This window comes from Maniola hyperantus, chromosome Z (assembly GCF_902806685.2).
Source record: "Maniola hyperantus chromosome Z, iAphHyp1.2, whole genome shotgun sequence".
In the NCBI taxonomy this organism is placed as follows: Eukaryota; Metazoa; Arthropoda; class Insecta; order Lepidoptera; family Nymphalidae; genus Maniola; species Maniola hyperantus.
The window spans coordinates 6,753,177-6,778,050 of NC_048564.1; the positions used below are offsets into that span (position 1 = coordinate 6,753,177).

Here is a 24,874-nt window from a genome sequence, read left to right on the forward strand (position 1 = left end):
ATTCCATTACCAGTGAGCTCTTCACTGCGATTTCACCTGCAGCTGCGGGGTGATTCTATAACTCAGTGTCTAACGCTAAATTTTAGTCACCGAGTTCATTAATGGACATTGGATGGTTCTACATTGCTGCTTCATTCAGTGACATAAAGATAATTTTTCATAGAAAACTTTCAGTTGATTAAAAAAATGTGAAATGAGCTCGGTGACTATCATTCAGTGTCAGACACTGAGTGAGTGAATCAGTAGGCTGGTGGGGCTAACGTAGGGAGGGATGGCAATTTTTTTAATAAACCCATACCTCTTATCGGTTTCTACACGGCATCGTACCGTAACGCTCAATCGCTTAGCGGCACAATGTGGCTAATTCCATTGTACACAATCTCTAAACTAAACTAAAATGACATGTCTAAATCTAATACTATCCCTTTCATAATTTTGCTTGCGGAAAAGGATGGCACTTAGATATTGTGTACAAAAGAATCGGCCTCATTGTACAACAAGGGCATAAAACAAGTCATTTTTGAAGCCCAAAAAGTAGTTGAATAGATATGGCTGTTGATGGTGAAATAAGTAAGCAATAGTTATGTGCATGTAAAGCATGTAACAGCTGATTTCGATAGCAGGTCGATAGGCTATCGTATTACAAAACTACATTTTTGTTTTTTGTTATTTTTTCTACTAAACTTCTAAACATTTTCTGGTGCGGCAATTGTGAGAAAGAGACACATAAAAAATAATGGGGTCCTGCTCGGCTCGTTTTATCTTTTATAAATGGTTAATCAAAAAGCATTCTCAATCTTATGAAATAGAGTTTAATTATGCCTTGAGATATAATAAGAATTATTGTTTTCTAAATCTATGGGTTTTACTGTACTGAACCGACAGCTGTTGACCCATAGAGTTAAAATGGCGCGTGAAAATCATTTTGTACGGACTATAGCTTAGGCTTTGATCCTTGAAGAAAAAACTGTCATCAAGAACCATAGAGTAATAATATACTGGAAATCAAAAACACAAAAAGAAAAGAAAAATCTCCAGTTTATACAATGAATAATTATAGAATAATTAAAAAATGTAAAAAATTAACTACAAGTTGTGTATACAGTGTTATTTGTGCAAATGTGTACATAAATTCTGAATAAGTAAATATAATGTGGAGGGAGTTAAATTTTTGCGAAAATTAGGTGTGAATGTGATGCATAATGGATGCTTCAGCATCCAAAGTACGAGATGCTGAAGCAGGCAATTTGTTTGGACTTTATCTTAAAATTGAAAATGCGTCGTATCCACCTACTATAAAACAAAAAAAAACCGTCATTAAGTATACTAAACTGCCGGAAGATATCAACACCAAGGGTAAGATAATGAAATCTTTACATTGTGAAAACGTTTTGTAATGTGAAATATACAAGTCTATTGATAGAACATTGTTTCCCAAGCTGTAATTTCAAAAGAAAAAAAAAGGTCCCAAACCTAGGTATTGTAGAGAAATAAATAATATTTTTGGTAGATTTCATTGCACTGTTCACCATAATTTAAATCATTTCTAAGGGATAATTATTGTTATGACACTATTATAACATAGATCTTTCAGATGTGCAAAACCAGACTGATTCAGCTAGTTTTTAAACAATTCTGAAAGTTATGATTCATGTATTCAGCACTTACAGTACAATAATTTACTGGCAATAGGGTCAGCAAAACAAAACAATCGTTTTCATGAGAGAATTTCATCTAAATTGTAGCTGGATACAACACCCATTTCTTAATCTTCAGTACATCAATAAGTTGGAATGAAAACTAGTGTGTGCTATTTTTTTATATTATTGCAAATAAGAGACACTAAAATACTTAGCTAGCTTAATAAGCTATTTGGTGGGGTTCTGTACACTTTGTAACTGGGTTATGGGGTGAAATAATTTTTTCGTACCACTTGCTCAAAAAAGTGGCATTCAATGCCACAAAAAGCGTACATAACAATAGTCATTTTTAATCTGTTAAAAACAGGGAAAGAAAATTGTACTGAATTTCATTCATCCCCTAGGGAGAGAATGTGATTTAAATTTGGAATACTTAGGTACCGAAATTTATACTGAACTTTTTATTTCTTTTTATTTATTTATTCAGATACAAGATAGCCCTTGACTGCAATCTCATCTAATGGTAAGTGACGATGCAGTCTAAGGTGGGAGCGGGCTAACCTGGAAGGAGTATGGCAATTTTTATTAAACCCATACACCTTTGGTTTCTTCACGGCATCATACCGGAACGCTAAATTGCTTGGCGGCACGGCTTTGCCGGTAGGGTGGTAACTATCCACGGCCGAGGCCTCCCACCAGACAGACAGACTACATCTGTGCTTTTTTTTTTTAATTACCAACCACGAAAACCACGAAGGTTTACACCATTGAGTTTGTATATAAAGAATTATACATCTTTTTGAAAAAGGAATACGCATTTATTATGCAGTTATGATTATTAAATAAAATTACGAAAACCGACAAGGCCGTATGAGATTGATGCCTTTGCTTTTCCGACAAAAAAATATTAGTCTAGGAATTTGCCTCGTTTTTGTTTTCTTCAAATACATAAACGTTAAGTTTATTTTAATTTATTTTTATAAATAAGTTAATGTTCTAAAAATACGTTTAATAAATGCTTATCTCATATTATTATTGTGTTAATTTTTTCGCAAATGGTACGAAAAGTAGAGTATTTACCTCGGTGAGAAAGCTGTCTTAGTCTTGGGTGAACTTAAATCCCTCGCTACACTCAGGACTCGTCAGTCAGTAGAATAGAGAATAGAATAGAATGTTTTTTTAGTGTGTGTGTGTGTTTATGAATAGTCAGGTAGTTTTAATTTACCACTGGTTCGGAACGCCGTTCCCACCGAGAAGAACCAGCAAGAAACTCGGCGGTTGCTCTTTTTAATTTTTCAATTTACAATGTTATTATACCGTACTATACAAGCCATTGCAGCCCCGTGCATTGCTGGAGCGAGTCAAATCCAAGCTTTTTTATCGTTTACATAGTCTGCGACTGTATAATATGCTTTTTTAGGAGCATACTTTTAACACATTTTTTATACTTGTGTAAAGGCTAGTCTAAAATTGCTTGTTGCATTTTATTATAAAATATTACACTCATTCCCACAAATGACTTTCCCACCTTCCAGAGGCGGAGCGCAGGAGTAGCTAGCTTATTTTTGTTTCTAGTTTGCCTATCATGGAGATCACTGATTTTTTTGTAACTGTGAATGTTTTGTCGTACAAAAATTATATTATTGTAAATATATTGGGAAGCTACTGTAAGAATACCTATTTCCTTAAATATCTCTCGTAGGGAATCGCGCGGTTTTAAATTATAAATTGCACGTATTGCCTTTTTTTGTAATACGAATATTTTCCCAATATCTGCCGCTTTACCCCATAGCAAGACTCTGTAAGACATAATACTGTGGAAATAGGCAAAATACACAATTTTTGCAGTTTCCACGTCAGTTACCTGTCGAATCCTTCTAACAGCATAAGCAGCAGAGCTGAGTTTACCAGGAAGTGTTGATATATGGGCGTTCCATTGAAGCTTTGCATCTAACGTGATCCCCAGGAACACGGTGGTCTCCTCCACTTTTAACATATCATTATTTATCAGTCCGTCAGTCAGTCAGTCAGTCACCTTTCTCTTTTATATATTTAGCGTATAAATTTTAAATTTCTTTAACATTCTTTCAGCATCATGTCTGCATCAACGTCACACATTAGATCCCAGGTTCCGACGAATAATAACTATTGAAGAGCCAAAGATTAGCACTCGACGATCTTTAAAATCTGATGTAGCAGTTCCATCTACAATAATGGCTACTGACATTTGTAAACGTAAAATAGTTACAATAGAAGAAGATGATGAATATAATAGCTATTATCCTAAATACTGTATGTATTCACTATTCAACATACAAATAACTAGAACTTTTACTCAAAATTTTAATTAAACAAAGCATTTTGATAGCAGCCTATATAAAAATTGTTCAATAATGATGCCATATTTAAAGTAATAGTGATGTGATTATTGCTCAGTTGTTCCATTCTGTTCTGTTGAGCTCATACACTTTTTATATAATATGGACACTGTACATATCACTACCTATATCATAAATACGATATATATATATATATATATATATATATATAGAAAACAGACACTAACTCAGAACAAACAACTGTGTTCATCACATAACAGTTTGACCAAAGTGGGAATCAAACCTATGACCCATGATTTCAAACTCAGTTATTTACCACTAGACTAAAAAGTCAGTTTTATTTTACCCTATCTATAGATACCCATTGTGTCACTGAGTTTGTTGTGGGCTCTTCTCAGACTTGACCTGAACCCTCGTAGCTTTAGTTTATTGTTCGCGTAAAAATTATATCCACTATATCAACTTACAAATCCAACAACCGACCATCAAAAAGTGTAATTTATTACCTATTTTGAATAAAATATTTGACTTTGACTTTGTGATAAGTCAGTGTTTCATTCAGTCTCTTTTGTCCCAATAGTTTTTATGTGTTGGAAAAAACTGGCAGCCCACGAAATGTCAATATGCTTTGTTTAATTAAATATTTGATTATGACTATTTTATCTGATCTATTTTTATGAATGTATTTATTCAAATTCTACAGCGCATCACATTAAAAAAAGTTTTACAAAAGTAATCAACAGAGCGATTGAAGCGAAAGAAGAGAAGCCAATATCACAACAAAAAATATCAGGATTACCTTATAGTTCTAAAAGTATGTATTTGTAAAGTATTTTATCATTTTGATGCAGAGCAAATAGGTTTAAAGCTTATTAAAATAGTAAATTACTGCACCAGCCCGAAAAGTAAGCGTTTTCTGGTCTAGTGTGAGCAAGTACGGCCGAGCCTTGGTAAGGACGTCTATAACATGAGGCCAGAAAGGCACTCCTAATCGAAGCGTGTATAGTGCTTTTCTAAAAAATGAAACTAGTAAAATACCTATTAAAAAAACTACTATCTATCTTACTAGTGTATGACTAATAATTTCAATCTACTATGCACTGGATTAGTCATTCTATGGCCAGTGTCTTATTAAGTATGACAGCTTCATAGAGCTAAATTTGTATAATTCTATAGATAAACATAATTTCCGAATATAGGCAGGCATTCTATATATTTAATTAAATATATAACATATTTACAATCAACCATTACTTAATTTTCTCATAGAAATTAGATTTTTTAGAAATTGAAAACTTTTTTTTATTTATTTTTAGGCTCCAAAGATGTGAAGTCTAATATTAAGTCCAACATAGCAAACATTACAAAAGATTTAAGTAGCACTAAATCGGAAAAAATATATAAATTGTCAAGAGACAATGAAAGCCAGAACTATACTAAGAATAAAAGTGTTTATGGTATAAAACTTAATAATTAAATAAGTTGATTGAGTACAGTAGTTTTGTTTTTAATAGCAATAAAATTACTAAACATTTTTGTAATTTTTAGGAGCCTCACGTAGTGCAAGGAACATTAATTCACTATCAAAGTATAGTTTAAACAAAAAAAATTCTTCAAGAGAGTCTGAAAAAGATGTACCTGTCACTAAAAATAAATTAAAAGAGGAACGTTTTCCAAAACTTCCTCCCAAAAAAGTAACTGTAAATAAAACAACTGTAGAAAGAACCAAATTGAGTAGATCTCCAAATGACTTGAATCAAACTAGTAAAGCTCTATTAAAAGATATCAAGCTGAAACACAAATCAATTCCTGTAATACATGTCCCACTTGATGAAACATTACCCAATTGCAATGTATCTACTGAGGTATCAGAAAATATATTCAATTTAGCAGAAATCAAGTCCCATAAAGTGAACTCGAGTGTCCAAGTAACAAATACCAAATTCAAAGATGTAAAAATTGGGACAGAAACATTGCTTACTAATGTGGAACATGGTACTGAAGTGTTGCTTAGTAAAATGAATCAAGGAACTGAAATATTGCTAAAGAAAGTGGAGCAAGGAACTGAAGTATCGTTTAAAACAGTGGATAAAGGAACCGAAGTAGATCAAGATTTCATTGAAAATGAGTATGGTGTCAATGATTTTAAAAAAACGTTTGATAGTCTTGATATACCAAATGTAAGCTTAATTAATAATAGTAAAAGTGATGTACCCAAAGAAGATATAGTCGAGATTATGAATAAGGGCCCACGTATCCAAGACATCCCAATGAATGTAATTTCTCAAAAAGATGAAACTGACTTTAGAGAATCTCAACTTCACAGTAACTCTTATATTATCAGCAGAGCAACTTTAACATATACTACAAAACAAAAAATTAATTTTCATGTTGTAGGCAATAATGAGATATTGCAGGCTCATGCGCCATCTAGTCCATTAAAGTATCCTATGAATGTTGTTTCGGTATACAAAAATGAATTAAAGAATCAAGAGTACCAAGGTGATAGTAGGAAAATATACTACGAAAGGAAAGACGAAAACGATAAATCACACGATGAGCTAGAACACTCGAATGGTTCAACGTCAGTTAACTGTTCATATGTCTTTGAGAATGATAAATTAGTGAAACCTTCAGACATAATTAGCACAATAAAAGTTAATAACAGCTTATTACAAAGTGACTATATTTGTGAACAGTTCCAACGTGAACTTAACTTTATTGACTCATTTTTTGAGTCTTTACAGTATTTAGAGAGCTGTTCTCTATCTGAAAAATGTATTGCCGAAAAGGGAGTCGAAAACTGGATTAATAGCAGTGGAAATGAATTAAAACACTTGGAGTTCGGATCATTTCTTTCGAAGTTTGAAAATGAAATTAATATCGACGATTCAAAAACAATGGCATCCAAGAGTCTTTGTCTGGTAAGTGTTGATTTTTTAAATGTAAACATTTATGAAATTACCATAATTTGTTGTCTTTAGATGAGAATACTGCTATTGCTTTGTATTCATTTTAGGTTCAGCAGAATGATAATTTTAGTCATTCAGGCATAATGGTTTAATTAATAAATTTTATTTCTATAATATTATACTTATTTAATATTTTTGATTACCAGCTCAACCTTCTCATTCGCGATGAGCAGAGACGAGCCAAAAATCTCTTATTTGTCTTAAAAATGCGAGAAGATGCTTTAAAAGACTTTACAAAATCGCAAATATTGTGGCTGGAAAACAAAAAGAAGCAAGATAACACAGACATATCACAACTAAAAAAGAAGCAACGCGGAGCATTGCTTAAATTGCAGCACGAATGTGGTGAAATGCAGCGTATGCGCAAAGCGCTACTGACACTATCCGAAAAGCGAAAATTGGCACTTATGAAGACAAAGAAGAACATAGAAATTAAATTAAAAAACAGTGTAGATGTAGAACAAATCATTTTGGGTAAAAAGAAATTAAAGCGAAGTCCTTCGAGCGATCGCAACGTCGCTCCTCTTAAGTGCTTTGAATTGTCTAGCAGTGGATGCGACGACAGCACCACATCTCGACCGAGATCCACCACATCTGTTTTACTGCCAAGTATTCCAAAAAGAATTACGAGTGCCGAAAAGTGTGTCCAAACTAGTGAAGGCACTCTGGATAGGGTCTGTGTGGACTGCTCAACGGACACCGCCGACGAAAACTTTATAGTTGTAGATGGTGGATACCTTAATATCCTTTTCCAGAATTTGTCGCCTCAAATATTTAGTTGTGAAAAACAATATGAAGTTAACAAGGATGCGTTAAATAACATCGTTCACACCAGCAACATGCACCGTTTTAATTGGAACAATGACATTGCGATCGAAGAGCTTATGGATCAGATAAAAAATCGGGATCTCGAAGGCACCAATACGCCATCCACGGCTCGTAGTCTGGTGGATGAATTTGACCAAATCTACAAAGGTCTAGCCGATGACAAGTCATACGATGATACTACAGATCATGTAATAAATGATGTGATTGATGAAATTAGTGGTGTTGCTGCTCAAATTGTTGTATCTCAAACTGAAGACACCGAGAATGTTCAGAAGTCATTCTCGCAAGAAAGTAGCGATGGTACAGGGTACAAATCTAGCAGTAACTCGTCTACAGACGAGTCCTGCAACTGTGAGCCACTGATGATCACTGCAGAAACGCAATTGTCGAAGGGCAATGATATAGTCAGTGTGAGCGTTGCGGGTCCATTACCCGTGCCTGCAGGCGCTGCGGCCGTGCCTGACGATGTCGCAGTTGACGTTCCAACGTGGCTTACACAGAAAGCATCAACGTCGTTATCCCTTGGTATGTATCTTCTTTTTTAACTCAATTTGTTTATTTGCTAGATAAAGGTTCACTTGCACCAACCCTTTAAATGTGTTAAAGTTAAATTTTCTTTATTCATTATTTTCTTAACAATCCTGGAATAAACTTGTCAAAAGGGGACAGCATTACCAAATATAACTAAATCAAACTAAGCAGTTTGGTGCAAGTGAGCCTTGGTATTACAAAGGAGCAAGGTGTATTTTTGAGTGACAAGAAAGTGCATACAAACTAAGTATATTATAATAATTTGCTTACTGCCTATACGAAAGGCACAAGGGCAAAACACTGAATGTCACGTAAAATCCAAAAACGAGACAAGTATGGCAACACGTAGATGTTCCCGTTTATTTTATATGGCACTAGATGATGCCCGCGGCGACTTCATCCGCGTGGATTTAGGTTTTTAAAAATTTGTATGGATTAACTAAAATGCTTAGAAGCCTGTTAGAAGCAATTAATCGCAGTTCCTCATACATGGATTTTCTAAAACCCTGTTCAGGTGTAAAACTAGGTAAGTCCTTAGTGTAAAAGAGGAAAGGGGAAATGTAATAACATATATTTTAGCGATTTAACTATCATAGATGATATACATTACAGATGTCTCGTTTTTGGTCGGTTTTTAAAAACGTGAGTTCAGCTGTTTCATGTTACATAGCTATGTATAACATCTTATAAGGTCATTTTTGCACGTTCGATTGTAGAAATCAGTGTATCTTGTTCATAACATAACGAAAGTTAAAAGTGATATTATTAAACATGAACTCCCTCTGCCGAGTTCGTCTGTCTATATGCGCTAATCTCAAGAACAATGATATGAATTTCATCCAGTTTTCAGCAATAGATAGATTGAATTTGAGAGAATAATTAGAGTGTAATGTGTCAGAAATAAGCATAGGAAAATGTGGTGATTTCTAAGCTAGAAATATAATTTCATTCAATGTAATTTTCAATGGATTTTGTAAGTCTAAGACTTGGTTTATTGAATGCAGATTATTAATTAAAATACATTATTAATTACTAGATGATAACCGCGACTTCGCCCGCGTAAGTTCGGTTTTAAAAAATCTCGTTACAATTTTTTTATTTTCCGGGATAGAAAATAGCCTAGATATCCGTGAATGCAAGCTATCTCTGTACCAAATAGATGATGCCCGCGACTTCTAAGGTATGGATTGAAGTTTTTAAAAATCCATGGGAATTCTTTGATTTTCTGGGTCAAAAATGTGAGCCTTGGGATAAGAGTACTATCTCTGTATCAAAGGTCAAAATCGGTTAAATGGATAGGCCGTTTAACCGATTTATCAAACAGACAGACAGACGAGAAGAATAGGTATGAATTGTGCAAGGTATTTTCCGTGTAAATGGTGGCAGTTGACGGATATATAGAATAGAGCGTTCCTTTTCTTAGTTCACACGCATTATATCTAATTTAAGATAAAGCTTGAGTGCAAATTAGCCAAACTATGATGACAATTGTCGATTAAGTCGGCTAAAATCGAGCTATCCGTGATACTTTTTCTATCCGCGCAAAGCCGCGGCGAGTTGCAATAGTATTAAATAAATTAGTTAATCGGCAAAAATATGCTGTTATACTGATAGTGCTATAACACAGAAATAAGACCCGAGCGAATCAAAGTACATTGTAAATATTATATTTCTTCATATTTTTAATGAGGGTAGAACTTTTAAAGTATCAGTTTTCATGTTATTTCCTGTGTAGTGAAAATGTCGATCGCAAATGTAATTAAACGTAAGAGACATAATCTTTGAAATTACAGTAATTATAGGTTTTATTATACTATTTTCTCATCACAGTTTACCCATTTTATTGGCATGTGTCAAAATATTCCACACCTATATATAACTTATGTAGGTCTGGAATAAAGTATGTTATGTGCAGTATTATTTTTGAATGTTAATTACGTGATACGTCCGAATATAGAAACGTTAGTATTGCGGCTTTAGTGTTAATGTTTGAATTTGAAATTATATTCATTCTAGTTGATAGTTGCGGCTTCGTTTGCGTCGATTTATGTTTTAAAAATTCCGTAGGAACTCTGTGATTTTTCGCGAAAAAAGTAGCTTAAGTGACCCTCCCGGTCTATATATTCAACCATAACATGTAAAAATCAAATCAATTAAAGGTATTCCATCGTCGTGATTGAAAGACAAACAAACAAACCGACTTTTGCTTCATTTAGCGTTGGTAACGCTCTTTAGATTTCAGTGTTCGGCCGTTAGTGGAAGTGACCATAAGTGAAACAAAAAAACATAAAAATAAAAATTGTGTGTGTTGTAACATTGTTTTGGTGTTTCCAGTTGACAGCAGTACTTCAAGCAACCAACAAGTGTACCCGAGCCTGGGTTCGTTGACCACACCAGTACTCTTCGAAGCTGAGGAGCTACGCAGACAGCAGCTAGCAATAGAAAGAGAGGTGATTTCCTTTGAAATAGCTGACTATAAAAACTTACCTACTAATCTACTATACTGTATTTTTTAAACCAGCACCATAATATTTATTTGATAAATAGGCAATTCTTTTTATTTATTAATATTGAAATAACATCAAACTTTAGTAAGTAATTTTTATTTATTTAGCTGTGCTGAGCTGTTGAAACTTTACTCTATGTACCGTTTTGATTATTGCACGGTTTAGGGCGATTCGCTTGGAAATGTGTTGAAGTTTATAGTGATCGAAATCATTAATTTTGGTCTTTAATAATTTTTTTTTAAAGAATATTAGCCATGTTTAATGACTAATATTCCCCTTTCCTCTCCAATTAAGCGTCAGGCTTGTGCTAGGAGTAGGTACGACAATAGTGCAACGGGCGGGGTTTGAACCGTCGACCTTTCGGTTTTCAGTCCACTCCTATACCGGTGAGCTATTGAGGCTCTACATTTAGTACAGTTTTTGCCGTTTTGTTGAGTAGTGAGTATAGATTTGTATTCAGTGGGCCAAAAATGTCTGAGTTAAACAACAAAAAAAGGGTTTAGATCAGAACTGTAATTACATCGTTTTGTTCGCCAGCTCCTAATTGTAATAAACAGAATCTCATGATAAGCATTGTCGTACTTAATCCATATTATCCTTTGATGTACGAGCTTAATGATTTTTTATTTTCCTTAGATTAAAGCACTCGAACAGCAGCAATGTCAGCTATTAGCAGTGCGAGAGATACCCGACAAACCACCGCCCCCTTACACGCCACCATCGGAACCCAAAGCGCCAAAACCACCGGGCAAATTCACCATCGATCACACAATCGAAGAGAAAATACGTACCTTCTTACCCGATCCCAAAAGCGATGAAGGCGATCTAGTTGATCCGTTTGATATGTTCGTCAAAGATTTCTGCCTGGACTCCATAGAGAGACATAATTTGGAGAAGAATCAGAAATATTGGGACACGTGTAATTTCCCACCGTCTAAGCCTGAACTCAATACTGAAAAGTTGATCGCGAGGACATCCTCGGAACTTAAAGAAGTTTTGACAAGTGTTCCACCGACGGTTGTTTCAGGTAATTTTGTTTTTTGTGAAGAGATTTTAATAATAATAATAATAATAATAATAATAATAAATATATTTATTTAAGATAAAATGTTTACAGGTTACAACAAATTCAGGTATAGTCATAAACTCGAAGCTTGAGTTTTTCCGTATACCGAAGCCGTCAACATTAGGTATCGACACGTAACACATTTATCTAATTAAAAGCAAAATAACAATTACTTATAAACTAAAAACATTGAACCAAATGTAGGATATTTTAAAACTTATATTTAGTAGGTAAAAACGCAATTATTAAAATTATAAATGTATGTAGGTAGGCAAGTAAAAAGTTCGTTACCGCACAGCGGAGTACCTAGCTAGTTAGGGTGTGGTTATCTTGCGACGAGCGTAAGACGCTCACTCACACTACTTCGTGTATGGTATGTTTAATAACGGCGTTATTAATTTAATAAACATTCAGGGTGTTATTTTGCGAACCGGAGACTTCTGATCAAAGGAACCATGTCATAGATATCAAAGAAATTAAAAACTGTTCAAATATTTTCAAAAAAAAACCTCATACACAGCTATAAGGAATCCACACTTTTGCTCAAAACATTTTTTGTTGTGGTACAACATTTATTTCTTACTAGCTGATGCCCGCGACTTCGTCCGCGTGGATTTTACGTTTTTCAAAATCCCGCGGGAACTCTTTGATTTTCCGGGATAAAAAGTAGCCTATGTGTTAATCCAGGGTATAATCTATCTTCATTCATCATCAAATTTCAGCCAAATCCGTCCAGTAGTTTTGCGTGAAGGAGTAACAAACACACACACACACATACAAACTTTCGCCTTTATAATATTAGTCGGGACAACTTACTGTAGCTACTACATTAAGTTGTAATAAATACATGTTGTTTAGAAATACTTTTTCTAAAATAAACAGAAAGAGCTAGAGGTATGTATGATTTGGCCAGTTAGTCATATTTTTAAAAGAATTTCAAAAATCTTCTAACGTACTAGTAGTTTATCTCTTTTCTAAAATCAAAGCCATAAACTAATTTTAATCTGAAATAGTTTAAGCTTCCGCGCCACTGACCGATGCTAAGTGGTACCAGATATGATTCTAGCTGTTCGGATACTAATTCCTTTTTATTTCAGAGGCTAGGTTTGATCACAACATTTATTACAACATACTGTATCGATCTAACTTTTCGGAGTTATGTGCGTTTTTTAATTAATTAAATATCACTTGCTTTAACGGTGAAGGAAAACATCGTGAGGAAACCTGCATGCCTGAGAGTTCTCCATAATATTCTCAAAGGTGTTTGAAGTCTACCAATCCGCACATGGCCAGCGTGGTAGACTGGCCAAAACCCTTCTCACTCTGAGAGGAGACCCGTGCTCTGTAGTGAGCCCGTGATGGGTTGATCATGATGATGATGATGTATCAATCTAATCAGAAATGAGCAGATCCGTTGGGGAACCAGAGTGGCCGACATAGTTCAAGGGGTTGCGGCGCTGAAGTGGCAATAGGCAAAGCACATAATTCGAAAACTGGTACATTAAAGTCCCAAGGTGCTACAAAATGGACCTTGCACCGAAAAGCGCAACGTTAGCAGGCCGCCAGCGATGGATGACATCCATTTAGTCTTAGCATATTTTTAATAGACTTGTAAAAACAGGTTTTTATTAAAATTTCAGGTGTCGGAGCCAGGCGGTCGGATCATATTGATGACATACTATTCGCTGAGTGGAGGCGATGTGAGCCGGAGTGGACATCATTGCATGCAGACGAAGTCATTGTGAAAAATCAAGTGTTCGAAAGTATTTTCCAAAAAATCCTTTCAGAGACTGTCGATGAGTATAAGCGAACTGTCCTTGAGCCCAACAAAACATACATCTAAAGTTTGTGTTCTTATTTTATAATAATCAGGTCACTATTTAATATTGCTGTGCGATTTTATATATTTTATAATAAAATTATACTTATTTTACTTTTGAAGTACACCAATATATTTATTAATATTTTAATTGTGCGCGCATATTGACACAATCGATTGTGCCACTATGAAAGTGACATATAACAATAGTCGACTTTTTAATTTGTCAACCAAAACAAATTGACATTTGCTCGGCTGCCAGTTTTTTCCAAGCAATACTGTTGGGACAAAAAGACACTGATGTGAATTTCGTGTAAAATGAATCGTTAGTTTAGTGGTTAGTAACTGACTTCGAAACCATGCGCCGATTCCCATCCTGGGAGCATCTTTGTGTGATGAATTAAGTTGTTCGTCCTGAGTCTAGTCACTTTTCTATGTACATATCGTACAAAAAGTACGTACGTACGTATGTACGTATTATTTGGAAATTGTAAGAGCTCAGTCTGTTGTAGACAAGTAGAACTGGTGCATTGGCTCATTGAATTACTTTAAATATGGCATTATTATTTTATAATTTGACACCATCAAAATGCTTTGTTTAAAATTGAAAATTCTAATAAATTTTCCCTATTTTATAGGGATAGCAAACTTTAGCCTAAAATTATTCCTTGATTATTTTACATATCACCTTTTAGATGGAACATAGAGGCATTAAAAACATTAAAACGGCACATCAAGTACTAAATTATTTATTAGCAATAGTAATAGAAATGAAAAAATATCACATAGCTCTTACATTTTAAACTGACTAAATGTTTTATAAATATTCAACTTAATACAGATTTTCGTCTCAAGAATAGTATATAATATCATAGCTTAAAGTTACATTTAAATAAAGACAAAAAGCCTATGCCTAATGCTTTTTATACATTTTTAATATTTTGTTTAGTATTTTGAAAACTTATTGACATGAAAAAAATGACTAAAAAAGTTTAACATTTTGTAGAATAGTATTATGAATATTTTAATTAATCTGAACAAGTAATGTTTCAATTACTTAAAAGGAAAAATTATTATATGTGATTTAAATGAAATAACCATAATAGTTTTTATTTATACCTGCATTTTTTATGCAAGCTTTGCGCTTATAAAACCCCTATTTTGTTATTTTACAACAAAGTGTATATTTATTGTATAAATGTATAAACTAATACTATTTATAAATTATACCGACTAAAGAATACATTAATTACACGACGTAAATGCATGGCGACGTTTAACAAACAGAGCCATAAGTGGTAAACTAGATCACTAGTTTACGTTAAATGTCTGTAAATTATAAGTTATTATTGAAAATAGGCTAGCTGGCTTTTTATAGACATTCATTGATTTGACATTCGAATGCAGTGGCGAATTATGTATAAAGGATATAATATTATTAAGTGCTTACATTTTGAGAACTCACTCGCCATATTGGCTTTATGTGTCAACTGTCATGTCAAAAGTACTTAATCTAAGAGTAAACCGTATTTTTGACATGACAGTTGACATATTATGACAAATATGACGAGTGCGTTCTCAAAATTTATGCATTATAAACTATTTTATCGCAAATGAGGTTTCCAGGCAACGTTTGAGATAATTTTCATAGATGGCGCTGAATACTTCCACCACTAAAGATGAAAAATGATACCTATATCTACCACAGATCATGTTCACTAGTAAAAGTGATGACCGATTTTTAATACAATGTTTGAACTATGCGAGATAGAATTTTTACTGTTCAGTCCAAAATTTTGGCAGATCAGTCATACACTCACTGTTATGGACATAGAACCACTTTGGAATCCTATCAATAGCATAGAAATATAATAAATAAGTTTAATTATCGTAAAGATTTCACGTAAGACCAGTCACATTATACCTAGTCGTATTTTTAACTTAACAAAGTTAATTGACGTTTGCCAGATAGCTAGTTTTTTTTTGTAAAAGTAAATATTGTTGGACATGAATCACTGACTCAGAACGATGAAGATGATAGAATAATCAGTTCGTTTAATCAAAAATACGTTATTTGCACTTCACTGGGGTGTTGTAACCACTAATACTGACCACGTGATCAAGAAACATTATCCTAGTAAGGCCTTGCTCATATAACGATGTTCATATAACGACTGGCACATTTTATCAAGGCACGCGCCCGCACGTGTCTTCGTGAGTCTACGCGCGAACCGGTCGCTAGACTTATTTCGCTCCTTTTTCTTAAAGTACAAAGTGGACAAGTGTATGAAACTTGTCCACTTTGTACATTTCAAAATGAAATGTCGCTTTGACTCTGCGTCAATTTATTTGCCTTGTTCCGCCTAACAATAAACCAACATTTCTTCCCACGTTGAATTATGGAGGAGATAGTATTTGTACCTTGGTGTATAGATCTTACAGAAGAGCACCCTAGAGTTTCGGGCTTACGAGAATATAATTTATTAATAATTCTTTAATGTGCAAGTACTGACTAACGGTACATTTATGTCGTATAATTTTCAGTCGTCAGCTTTTAGAATTGATTCAAGTGGATTAGGTCCTTTTCTCCTAGGATTAGGGGGCACTTTTGTCGCCTCAGCTGAAAGGAATAAATAAAACTATCAGTTATTGGTACCATATTAGCACCTGCAACAGCTAATGATAGGCATACACCTGTATATATAAAGTAAGATGGACAATTTTACTGGTCAGTGTCAGATAAAGAAAAGGTCGCGGCCGCCTATCAGCAGTCGCAGAGGATTAAAATATAGAAAACAAAATAAACATATTTTTTGCATTAATTGCATATGCAAATGCATTCTTTTTGCGAGCTTTGCTGGTTACAAGCTAACAATTCGGCGAATTGAATGCAAAATATATATTTATTTTTATATTTTTATGCAATCTATCATTTTTGTTTGAAGAAATTAGTCTAAAACGATGCTTACTAGTGCGGCCCTGCGACGCTTGGTTCACTTCTAAACAAGCCATCCACTCTGTAATACTGATTTTGGAGTCGTGGTTAACATCGCAGTACCGTGGCAACTTCCTGCCGCATCTCCTCAACGGTTCCACGTTAGCTATCAATTGATGGAACGCTTTCCACTCCCGTCTCTCTAGAGCTTTGTTTTTGTCCTTATCTAGCATCACGTAAGTCCATGTTGCCGCCTGCTCTTCCTTTGAGGCACCCCATTTTACCATGTCACTAGATGGAGAACAAATACAAAAATTTTATAATAGCACCTAAGCAAAATTAAATTCCGATTTTACAAACTAAACTAAAACATCTAAATAACAATACAATTTTCTAGTAACAAAAATTCAATTCATCATAGTTTTTCTCGAATTAGAGAGGGCAGGAATAAGCTAATATTTTAATATTTCTCTGAAATAAATACCTGTTAATTTTTTTTACTATAAATAAAAACTAGGCTTAAAGTAAACTTAATCTTACAACATTTACTTATGGCCAAGAAATAGATGCCATCGAAAGAGGACTTTCTTACTATTTTTCTTCCCAACAATAACTTACTGATATGACCCACTTTTATTGAATGTGGACATAAGTTACATCCGTTAGTTTTAAGCTTCCATATATTTGTATAAAGTATAATATTAAAGCTAAAGTTCAGCTGGCTAATCTTAAGTTTAACATGAAAACAGACTTAGCTGTTACATATTATACAGTTTAAGTGAGTACCTATTCTGAATATTTAACCGCAAAATAATCTTTAACTGAAGAATTTTGTCTGAAATGTGAAATAATTCGTCAGTTAAATTTTAATTGGTGATTGAAAAATAATCCTAAAGTAAGTGTCTGTTTAGAATTGTACATTATTAGGAACGGTTATATACAAGTTACATTAGTCATGGTAGGCCAAATAAAATAGAGTTAAATCTTATCACAATTGCTATGCACTATGCAAAAACACTTAGGCTTAGTGTGCTCTTTTCAGTATCACATGATAGTGTGATAGTGTGGGTGAGAACATTATATTTCAATCAACATTTTACGTACGGGAAGTTTTCAAAATCGAGATGTGTGATGTTTTGATCACGCAAATCAGGATTTGGTATTACGATAATCTTTGCAAAAGAAATCAATATTTTAAAACAAAATTAAGACATTTAAAATTATTATTAATATAAAGTATGTCTTTTCATTATAACTTTTGCAATGTTGTATTTTCTATAGTTTATTAGAAAGTTGCCTCAAAATTTGCACTAAATTGGAGATTTATCAAAGATCATCACTTTAAAATTAAATATATAATTTTATTATATTATTTACTGTTGTCGGCCATAGATAAAAGAGAATTAAATCGATATCTGGCTTAGTTTTAAATCTCGAACAATAGTAAAGTAATCAGCGTAAAATGTTTGAATGCAGGAGCGAGAAAGGAGTGTAAACCTTAACTGTAATAGTATTTTGGATAGTTTATTGCATAAGTATTATGCTTTTTAAAATAATATATGAAAGTCAATTTTAATGGTGCTGATTCGGTTTTCCACATTTTCTTAAATATATTGACAGGTCTAAAAGTAATGGTATCTTTTACCGCAAGAAACATTGTGAAATAAATAAATAAATTGTGAATGGAATAGCATTATTTGAAACACATGTCATTTAAGTTTTGAGATTTTGTGCAACCGAATCAGCCCCAATGCTGTTATATTCCTTTATCTCATTGAACTAAGGATATTCTTTATTTTATATTGGACTGCGGCGTTATTTATCTATTTTATTTAGTAAAAATTTTAAAAGAAATAATTTGCTTCCATTAATGAATCTAGCAAAGCTATTTATGCGATAGACTTTGTTGTGATCTTAAATGTTGTGTTTAACTAGATTTGGTGTTGTACTAATCGGTGTTAGAAGTAATAGAGTCTCATACCCAGGCCCTGTTCCGTTGATCGAATTAGTCATCTTCGATACGAAGAAACTCAGTAAATCCCTTAAGAAATTACTCTTCATGGGCTCAGGGCAACCTGAAAAGATAGATATCCTCTTTAATTTAAAATATTTTACGTACTATGCATTTCAAATAAGAGCTCCACCATAATTATAAAAGTTGTAATGTAATTTGTACGTGTTCGTGATCACGTATTGTTTTACGTATTGTTTCTAAATATTTATATATAGTTGGTTTTCTTTGAAAATAATAAAATAACGAATGCTTTTGCTGGTTATACAAGTTTAATGGATAATATGCAGATTACTGAGTACCTTTTCTTATTTGAAACGCATAATAATTTCCGCGTGTCTTCATACCTAGTTAATACAAACATACTTCAAAAGTCTGATAGTACACTGTAGTACATAGTATTTTTAGTTATAAAGTTGTTTCCTATGATTATCAATCATGCATTTTTACATAGTCGTATTTATTGTTCGTTAAGTATTTTAAGCTTACTATTTTTAACCTATTTAAAATGACACGTTCACACTGATACTTGTTATAGCTAACCAACTTTTGGAAAGTGGTTCTCAATCTCGGATGCCAAAATTTAGATTAAACCTGATGTCATCACAATGATCGCAGGGTCTTATTTAAGTTACATTTACAAAAATTAATAAAATAAAATGATTAGAATAATTAGTGAATAAAATATTTCATTACTGAATGTTCGAATTCTAGTTAAAGAATGCAGGATGCATTGTCGCCGAGTTTGTCTTGAAATAATATAAGCTTGTATATAGTGTGAACGTAGCGTAGTATAAGGGATGATTCACTTTGTAGAGCCGATCCAAAAAGCTATAGGTTAATTAAGTGTGTACTGTATATATACAAACCATTAATATTTCCTCGATTAGCACTATAATATGAATCATCCATGAAGGAGATGTTTCAAATTGTGCCCCATACATGACACTTCCTTAAAAAAATTAAGAAAATCCCTTTATCTCGGGAAACTTACAAATAATTAATTTAAATGTGTAGTTTAGTGCTACAAAAATAATTTTAAATTAATGGTTCTATGGATTTTCACTAATGGCTTCTGATTACTGATATGATGTTTTGCATATAGTAAAAAAGTAAGTCAATTTGGCTATGTTTGGTTATGGTTTATACCAAACAAAACAAACAAACGTCATTTGACGGTGTGAATGACATCTTTGATCTTACGTTGGCGTTACCGCCATGATGGATTTTGTTCTGTGTTGCAATTCACAGCGTAAATTCTTGTTACTAGCAAACAAACCCATTTCAAAGAAAAAGTTATTTTGATACGCTATTTTAAGGTATCTTACATATTTGTCAGTATACCGTACAAGATCTGGCTCCAAGCCCATACATTCTTGAAACATCTTCTTTTTAGTTAATTCCGAACACGGTTCTACATTATTGCATTTTATAACGTATCATGCTGCATTTTATATTTCATTCACTAGTTAAGAAAGTAGTACTGTTGTTCAATATAGCATCTTGAACGTGTATATTTATCGAAAATATAAGCATGTTTCCGATTAACGTTGCTTTTATTTGGTATATTATACTATTATAGCTGCTAATTAATCTATATATATAAAATTCAAAGTCCTGACTGACTGACTTATATATCAACGCACAGCCTAAACCGCTGGACATAGAGACATGAAATGTTGAAGGTGTCTTTTTTGTAAAGAGTAGAGATCCACTAAGAAAGGATTTTTCGAAATTCCACCCCTAAGTGGGTTAAATGGTTTGTATGAAAGTCCGTCATTTTTCAAGTTATTTGCATGAAAATTGGTATTTGGGTTTTCTGTCACAAATGAGGAAATGCGTGTTTCAGGATTTTTGGAAATTCAACCCCCACCTCGATTTACTAAATTCCACCCGAGCGAAGCCAGGGCGGGTCAGATAGTCTTACCTAAGGGGTATCTCGCACTTGCCTACACGCCACAGATGCAGTTGACACAGTTGCATCGCGACTGCCGATCGACTGCGCAGTCCGTGTGCAGTTCTAGTACGGGCATTCAATGTGAAGTGCAATAAAATTGCATCTAACTGCAATTTTGCAGTCGGCTTGCAGTGCAAATACAGTGTGTTTGTATAGATACTACTAGTAGTCAATCGTTATGTATACCTCGCATGGGGCTGGCGTGTTGCGGCGCCGCATCGCAGTCCGGTCTCTTATCCTTGACCGAGGAGCCAGGAATAGGTTTCCCGGTGTCCTGATGTACGCACCAACAGTACCCTGTAGAGCGGTAGCATTGAGCACGAGCGTACCTGCCGTCGCCCATACACTCGGGCACATAGAGCACTGCGCTACCCGCCTTCTGTATAAAGGAGATGTGGATTACAGTGGATTTGTTTGTTCTACACAAAGAAATTTTAAAAAAAAATCATATAAATCATGCCTAATTTTAATAAATTGGTCTTCAAATAACTGTCTATTTACGGTTGAAAGTAACTAATAGTTTGCTGTTTAACTGTAGTCTGTCGATAAGTTACTTAGCACCCAGTGATATGATATACTTTAAGTCCCGCAAATTGCTATTGCGCTGGAACCATGTCTCATTAACATCGAAATGACGTCATTTTGACGTCAGCTGAAATAAAAATAGACCATCAGCAAAAAAAATTGTACTGGTTGCTCGAAACTTCATTTGCTTCAGTCTAGTGCTGATGTCACTAAAATGGTGGCCACGCGCATTAGCTATTTGCAGGACTTATACTATAACAAGTCATTGTTAACACTTTAGAACGTTGTTATTTGTCTTTTTTGACACTCACTTCGATTCTGAAGTTTTTCTTTAAATTTTGAGTATGTCGAGTATCTGCATCTTTTTCTTTTTATTATCGCTAAATCAGGACAGTAGGTGAATATTAAATTAAACACTTAATTTTAGTGCTTAGTAGGCTCACGACTGGCACCTAAAGTCACGAAGTTTTACAGTTCCATTTAATTAAACAACACATAATAACAGTTAAATTAAATTTTGTCCTTTTCTTATTTATGTACATTGAAAAGGATGCGAATACTCTAAAATTTAGTTACGATCAGAATCAGTGCCATTGTTATCTGTAGGGTTGCTAAGTTACTTATTTTACGTGAGTGTTTATTTTGGCTGTAGAGAATTGAGTACCCACTACCGAATTAGTTCTATTTTAATATTTATCAAATATTGTAATGAAGGGACTCGCAACGTACAATATGCGGCCAAAAGTGATGTAGATCGGCCTTTAGAATGACGTTTCGGTTTTGTATAGCGTCGTCTCTGTCACTCATACCTATATGACGTTTTGTCGGTCTCAACGACAGGGTCAGCGCTTTACAAATCTGCTATCTCCTTCTGAAGGTCGATGTACATTACTTTCGGCCACGTACCTACTGTACTAAATCTTAAATAAACACACACAAAAAATTAACTTTTTGCTAACGACCAAATCAATGCCACATACAAACATATTAATCAATCGCAAGACAAACAAGACATTAGAATATGAAATATAACATTATAAACCAACTGCAAACAAAACAATATAATTTTTAATACATCGCTAAGCGCTATAAAGACAATCGCAAAGGCTACGTTATCGCTTAGCTTTTCTATTTTAAATCTCGGTAGGTAGGTATCCACTAAGTTCATGAACCTAAAAGCGTTTGAACTTCTCCCCACCTCATACTCCGATTGCCATCTCTACCTGTCATATACTTCACGGGTGACGAAGATTTCAGCCGGCGCGGGTTTGGCTGACTACGCGTCTTTGTGTGAAACGTGATAATTAATTATTATTTATCGCGCTTTGCTTTTGAGCTGCTACAGCTAGAGGATCGTAAAAGATACACACAGCGATCTCCGCAAAAGAACAGAATCGTACCTACCCACAGGGGAGGTTGGAGGATCACAGAGCAGAGGTTCACGAACTCAGCAGATAGTGAAGACCATAGACCATATTACTTTGACTAAGTATTCTATATAATACGGCTTCGCATAACCAATATTATTATCATGCAAAACAAACAAACATCAATAACATTCGTGTAAGTTACTCGTTTGATATTCATAGCTTAATTAGGTAAGTATTTATTAATATGGACCTCGCAACTATCCTGCACGGCTATTAGTTTTTCAAACAAAAAATCTACTATATTATAATAAAATAAATGTACGCTTTGGGCAAAGACCTATATCATACCTGTTCATCTAACACAGCTTGGCGGTCCGTGAGACAATCGTTCGCTTCGTCCTCTCGTGCCACTGACCCATCGGGCGCGAATGAATTTCGCATAATGCCCGGCAGCATTGCTAAAAACAATTTTTTTAAATGATCCTCAGCCCCACTTATACTATAGGACCTATAGTATAAGCATTTTTACTTATAGTATAGGTAAAAATGCGAAAGTGTGTATGTCTGTCTGCTAGCTTTTGACGGCCCATCCGTTTAACCGATTTTGACGCACTAAGATAGCCCGCAGTCTGGAAAAGGTTATACGCTCCCGTCTCAGAAAACTGAAAATCAAAGAATTCTGACGGGATTATTGAAAACCTAATTTCACTTATATACAGAGATAGTTTTTCAAATTTAACAAATTTAACAAATTTTACAATTTTAACCGGCTCAATCGATTGTCCTAGCTTACTCTCAGCCTTTTCATTTAATGCTCAACCTTCAAGAACGCGTCACACGCGCCTTCTAAATGTTCCCAAATCTAACTCAAATTATGCGCGAAATTCTATAATTCCACGCTTGGTACGTACTTATAACAATCAGTTCGCTGAGTTTGACTTATTTTACCTATCAAACAATAAATTTAAAAAGGAATTAAGAAACTATCATCGTAAAACAAAAAAAAGTAGCTAACATCTAAATATGCATGCAATCATACACTCCCATTTACACACACACACACATGCACACACGCTCACACATACTCATAAGCACACACTCTCACACGCATACACACACACATACAATCATACACACACTGTTGTAATTTTATTTTATTATTGTATATACCTACATTTATTCTAACTCTATTCTGTTAAAATAGTTTAATTATAATTTTAAGTAATCTCTTTTGGCCTTCTGTTATACCTAGATTTAAATTTAAATAATAATTATGTATTTACGCTGTTGATTACTTTCAAATAAACAAAATAAACAAAAATAAACAAAATAGTTATATAGACGGTTATATACTACTTCCGGAAAAGCCAAGTGATTTTCCTTGATAAAAAGAATAACTCACGGGATTTTCGAAAACCCAAATCCACAGACTAGATCGCGGGCATGATCTACATAGTTTTATATAAAAGCCGGCACATATCTAGCGAAGTGTTTTGTAGCAAACAAATTCGATTCATAAAAGACCACTGATGATTGTCTTACGCTATGCAGCGTAATGTTCAAGAGACATTTCACTTTTAGAATATTTTCTCTTCTTTTGTTGGTGGTGGTCTCGAATATATAGCACGGCTGAGATTGCGATGCGTTGTTTTAAAAGCACTTGAACATAAATAAATTAATCTGTACAGAGATAATTATGTTCAATTCTATGATTCATCGGTCATAACGTCGTAACCACAGACCTAAGATTCAAGGCATGTTGGTGCAGAGTTCGACTCACTACAGCCTTTTTTAACTTGTCATTCATCTTTTATTAATTTCCAACTAAACTAAACTTTAACTACATCGAACTATGAGGAAACATTCATTCATTTTTCATTGTGGAGACAAAGACATAAATGCGCCACTTCGCTTCGCATATGCCTTGATCCTAAGTAATGACTCGTGATTTTTCCCCAGGGCAAAGGTCTACATTCCTACAGCAATTTAAACTCTTTGAAGTCTATATTTGTGTTTGATTACCACGTCATTGCAATTATAGACTAGCTCGAAGTTCTATAAAATAACATGCCAAAGCAGACTGAGTCACTACATTAGTAAGTTCCACTTGTGAGTAATTTACCCAAGAATTTTGATTATCGTCTCAAGTAACAACCAGTACATTCTCTTAGGGTCGCCGCGTACAGACGAAGTAGAGGGGAGTCTTTCTGATATCTTATAGGTATTCTGCTTTTGTAGTTCGAACAATGTACTTACTTTGAATACGGTTAAAATTGGTAGGTACTGAAAGCTACGGAGCAAGCGCGGCGAGCTTGGGTGCGCCCCACACTTATGCCAAAGTCTATAAAGCTTAGTTTGAATTATTACCAAGAAA

General features: G+C 34.1%; 2 protein-coding genes across 4 annotated transcripts in view; one reads left to right on the forward strand and one right to left on the reverse strand.

Moving 5' to 3' along the window:
• Positions 1-1,005: 1,005 nt before the first annotated feature.
• LOC117995793 (uncharacterized) lies at positions 1,006-13,816 on the forward strand. Of its 2 annotated transcripts, XM_034983795.2 has the most exons (9): positions 1,006-1,356; positions 3,732-3,932; positions 4,683-4,793; positions 5,296-5,436; positions 5,528-6,903; positions 7,098-8,304; positions 10,645-10,760; positions 11,454-11,844; positions 13,524-13,816. In XM_034983795.2, the coding sequence occupies exons 1-9, from the start codon at positions 1,203-1,205 to the stop codon at positions 13,724-13,726; spliced, it is 3,900 nt and encodes a 1,299-aa protein (XP_034839686.1). In that variant the 5' UTR covers positions 1,006-1,202; the 3' UTR covers positions 13,727-13,816. The 2 variants fall into 2 exon arrangements, with proteins under 2 accessions (XP_034839686.1, XP_069365124.1); XM_069509023.1 differs by lacking the exon at positions 5,296-5,436.
• Positions 13,817-14,451: 635 nt separating this feature from the next.
• The window catches only part of magu (SPARC related modular calcium binding-like protein magu), a 43,994-nt gene continuing 33,571 nt past the window's right edge, over positions 14,452-24,874 (reverse strand). Inside the window, exons 8-12 of one of the 2 annotated variants that reach the window (XM_034983819.2) lie at positions 22,849-22,958; positions 20,792-20,984; positions 18,619-18,712; positions 16,672-16,928; positions 14,452-16,322 (exon numbers count right to left, since the gene is read on the reverse strand). In XM_034983819.2, coding sequence (XP_034839710.1) covers positions 16,243-16,322; positions 16,672-16,928; positions 18,619-18,712; positions 20,792-20,984; positions 22,849-22,958 — 734 coding nt within the window. In that variant the 3' untranslated portion in view covers positions 14,452-16,242. The remainder of the gene's footprint in view (positions 16,323-16,671; positions 16,929-18,618; positions 18,713-20,791; positions 20,985-22,848; positions 22,959-24,874) is intronic. The other variant, XM_034983820.2, reaches the window with a different exon arrangement.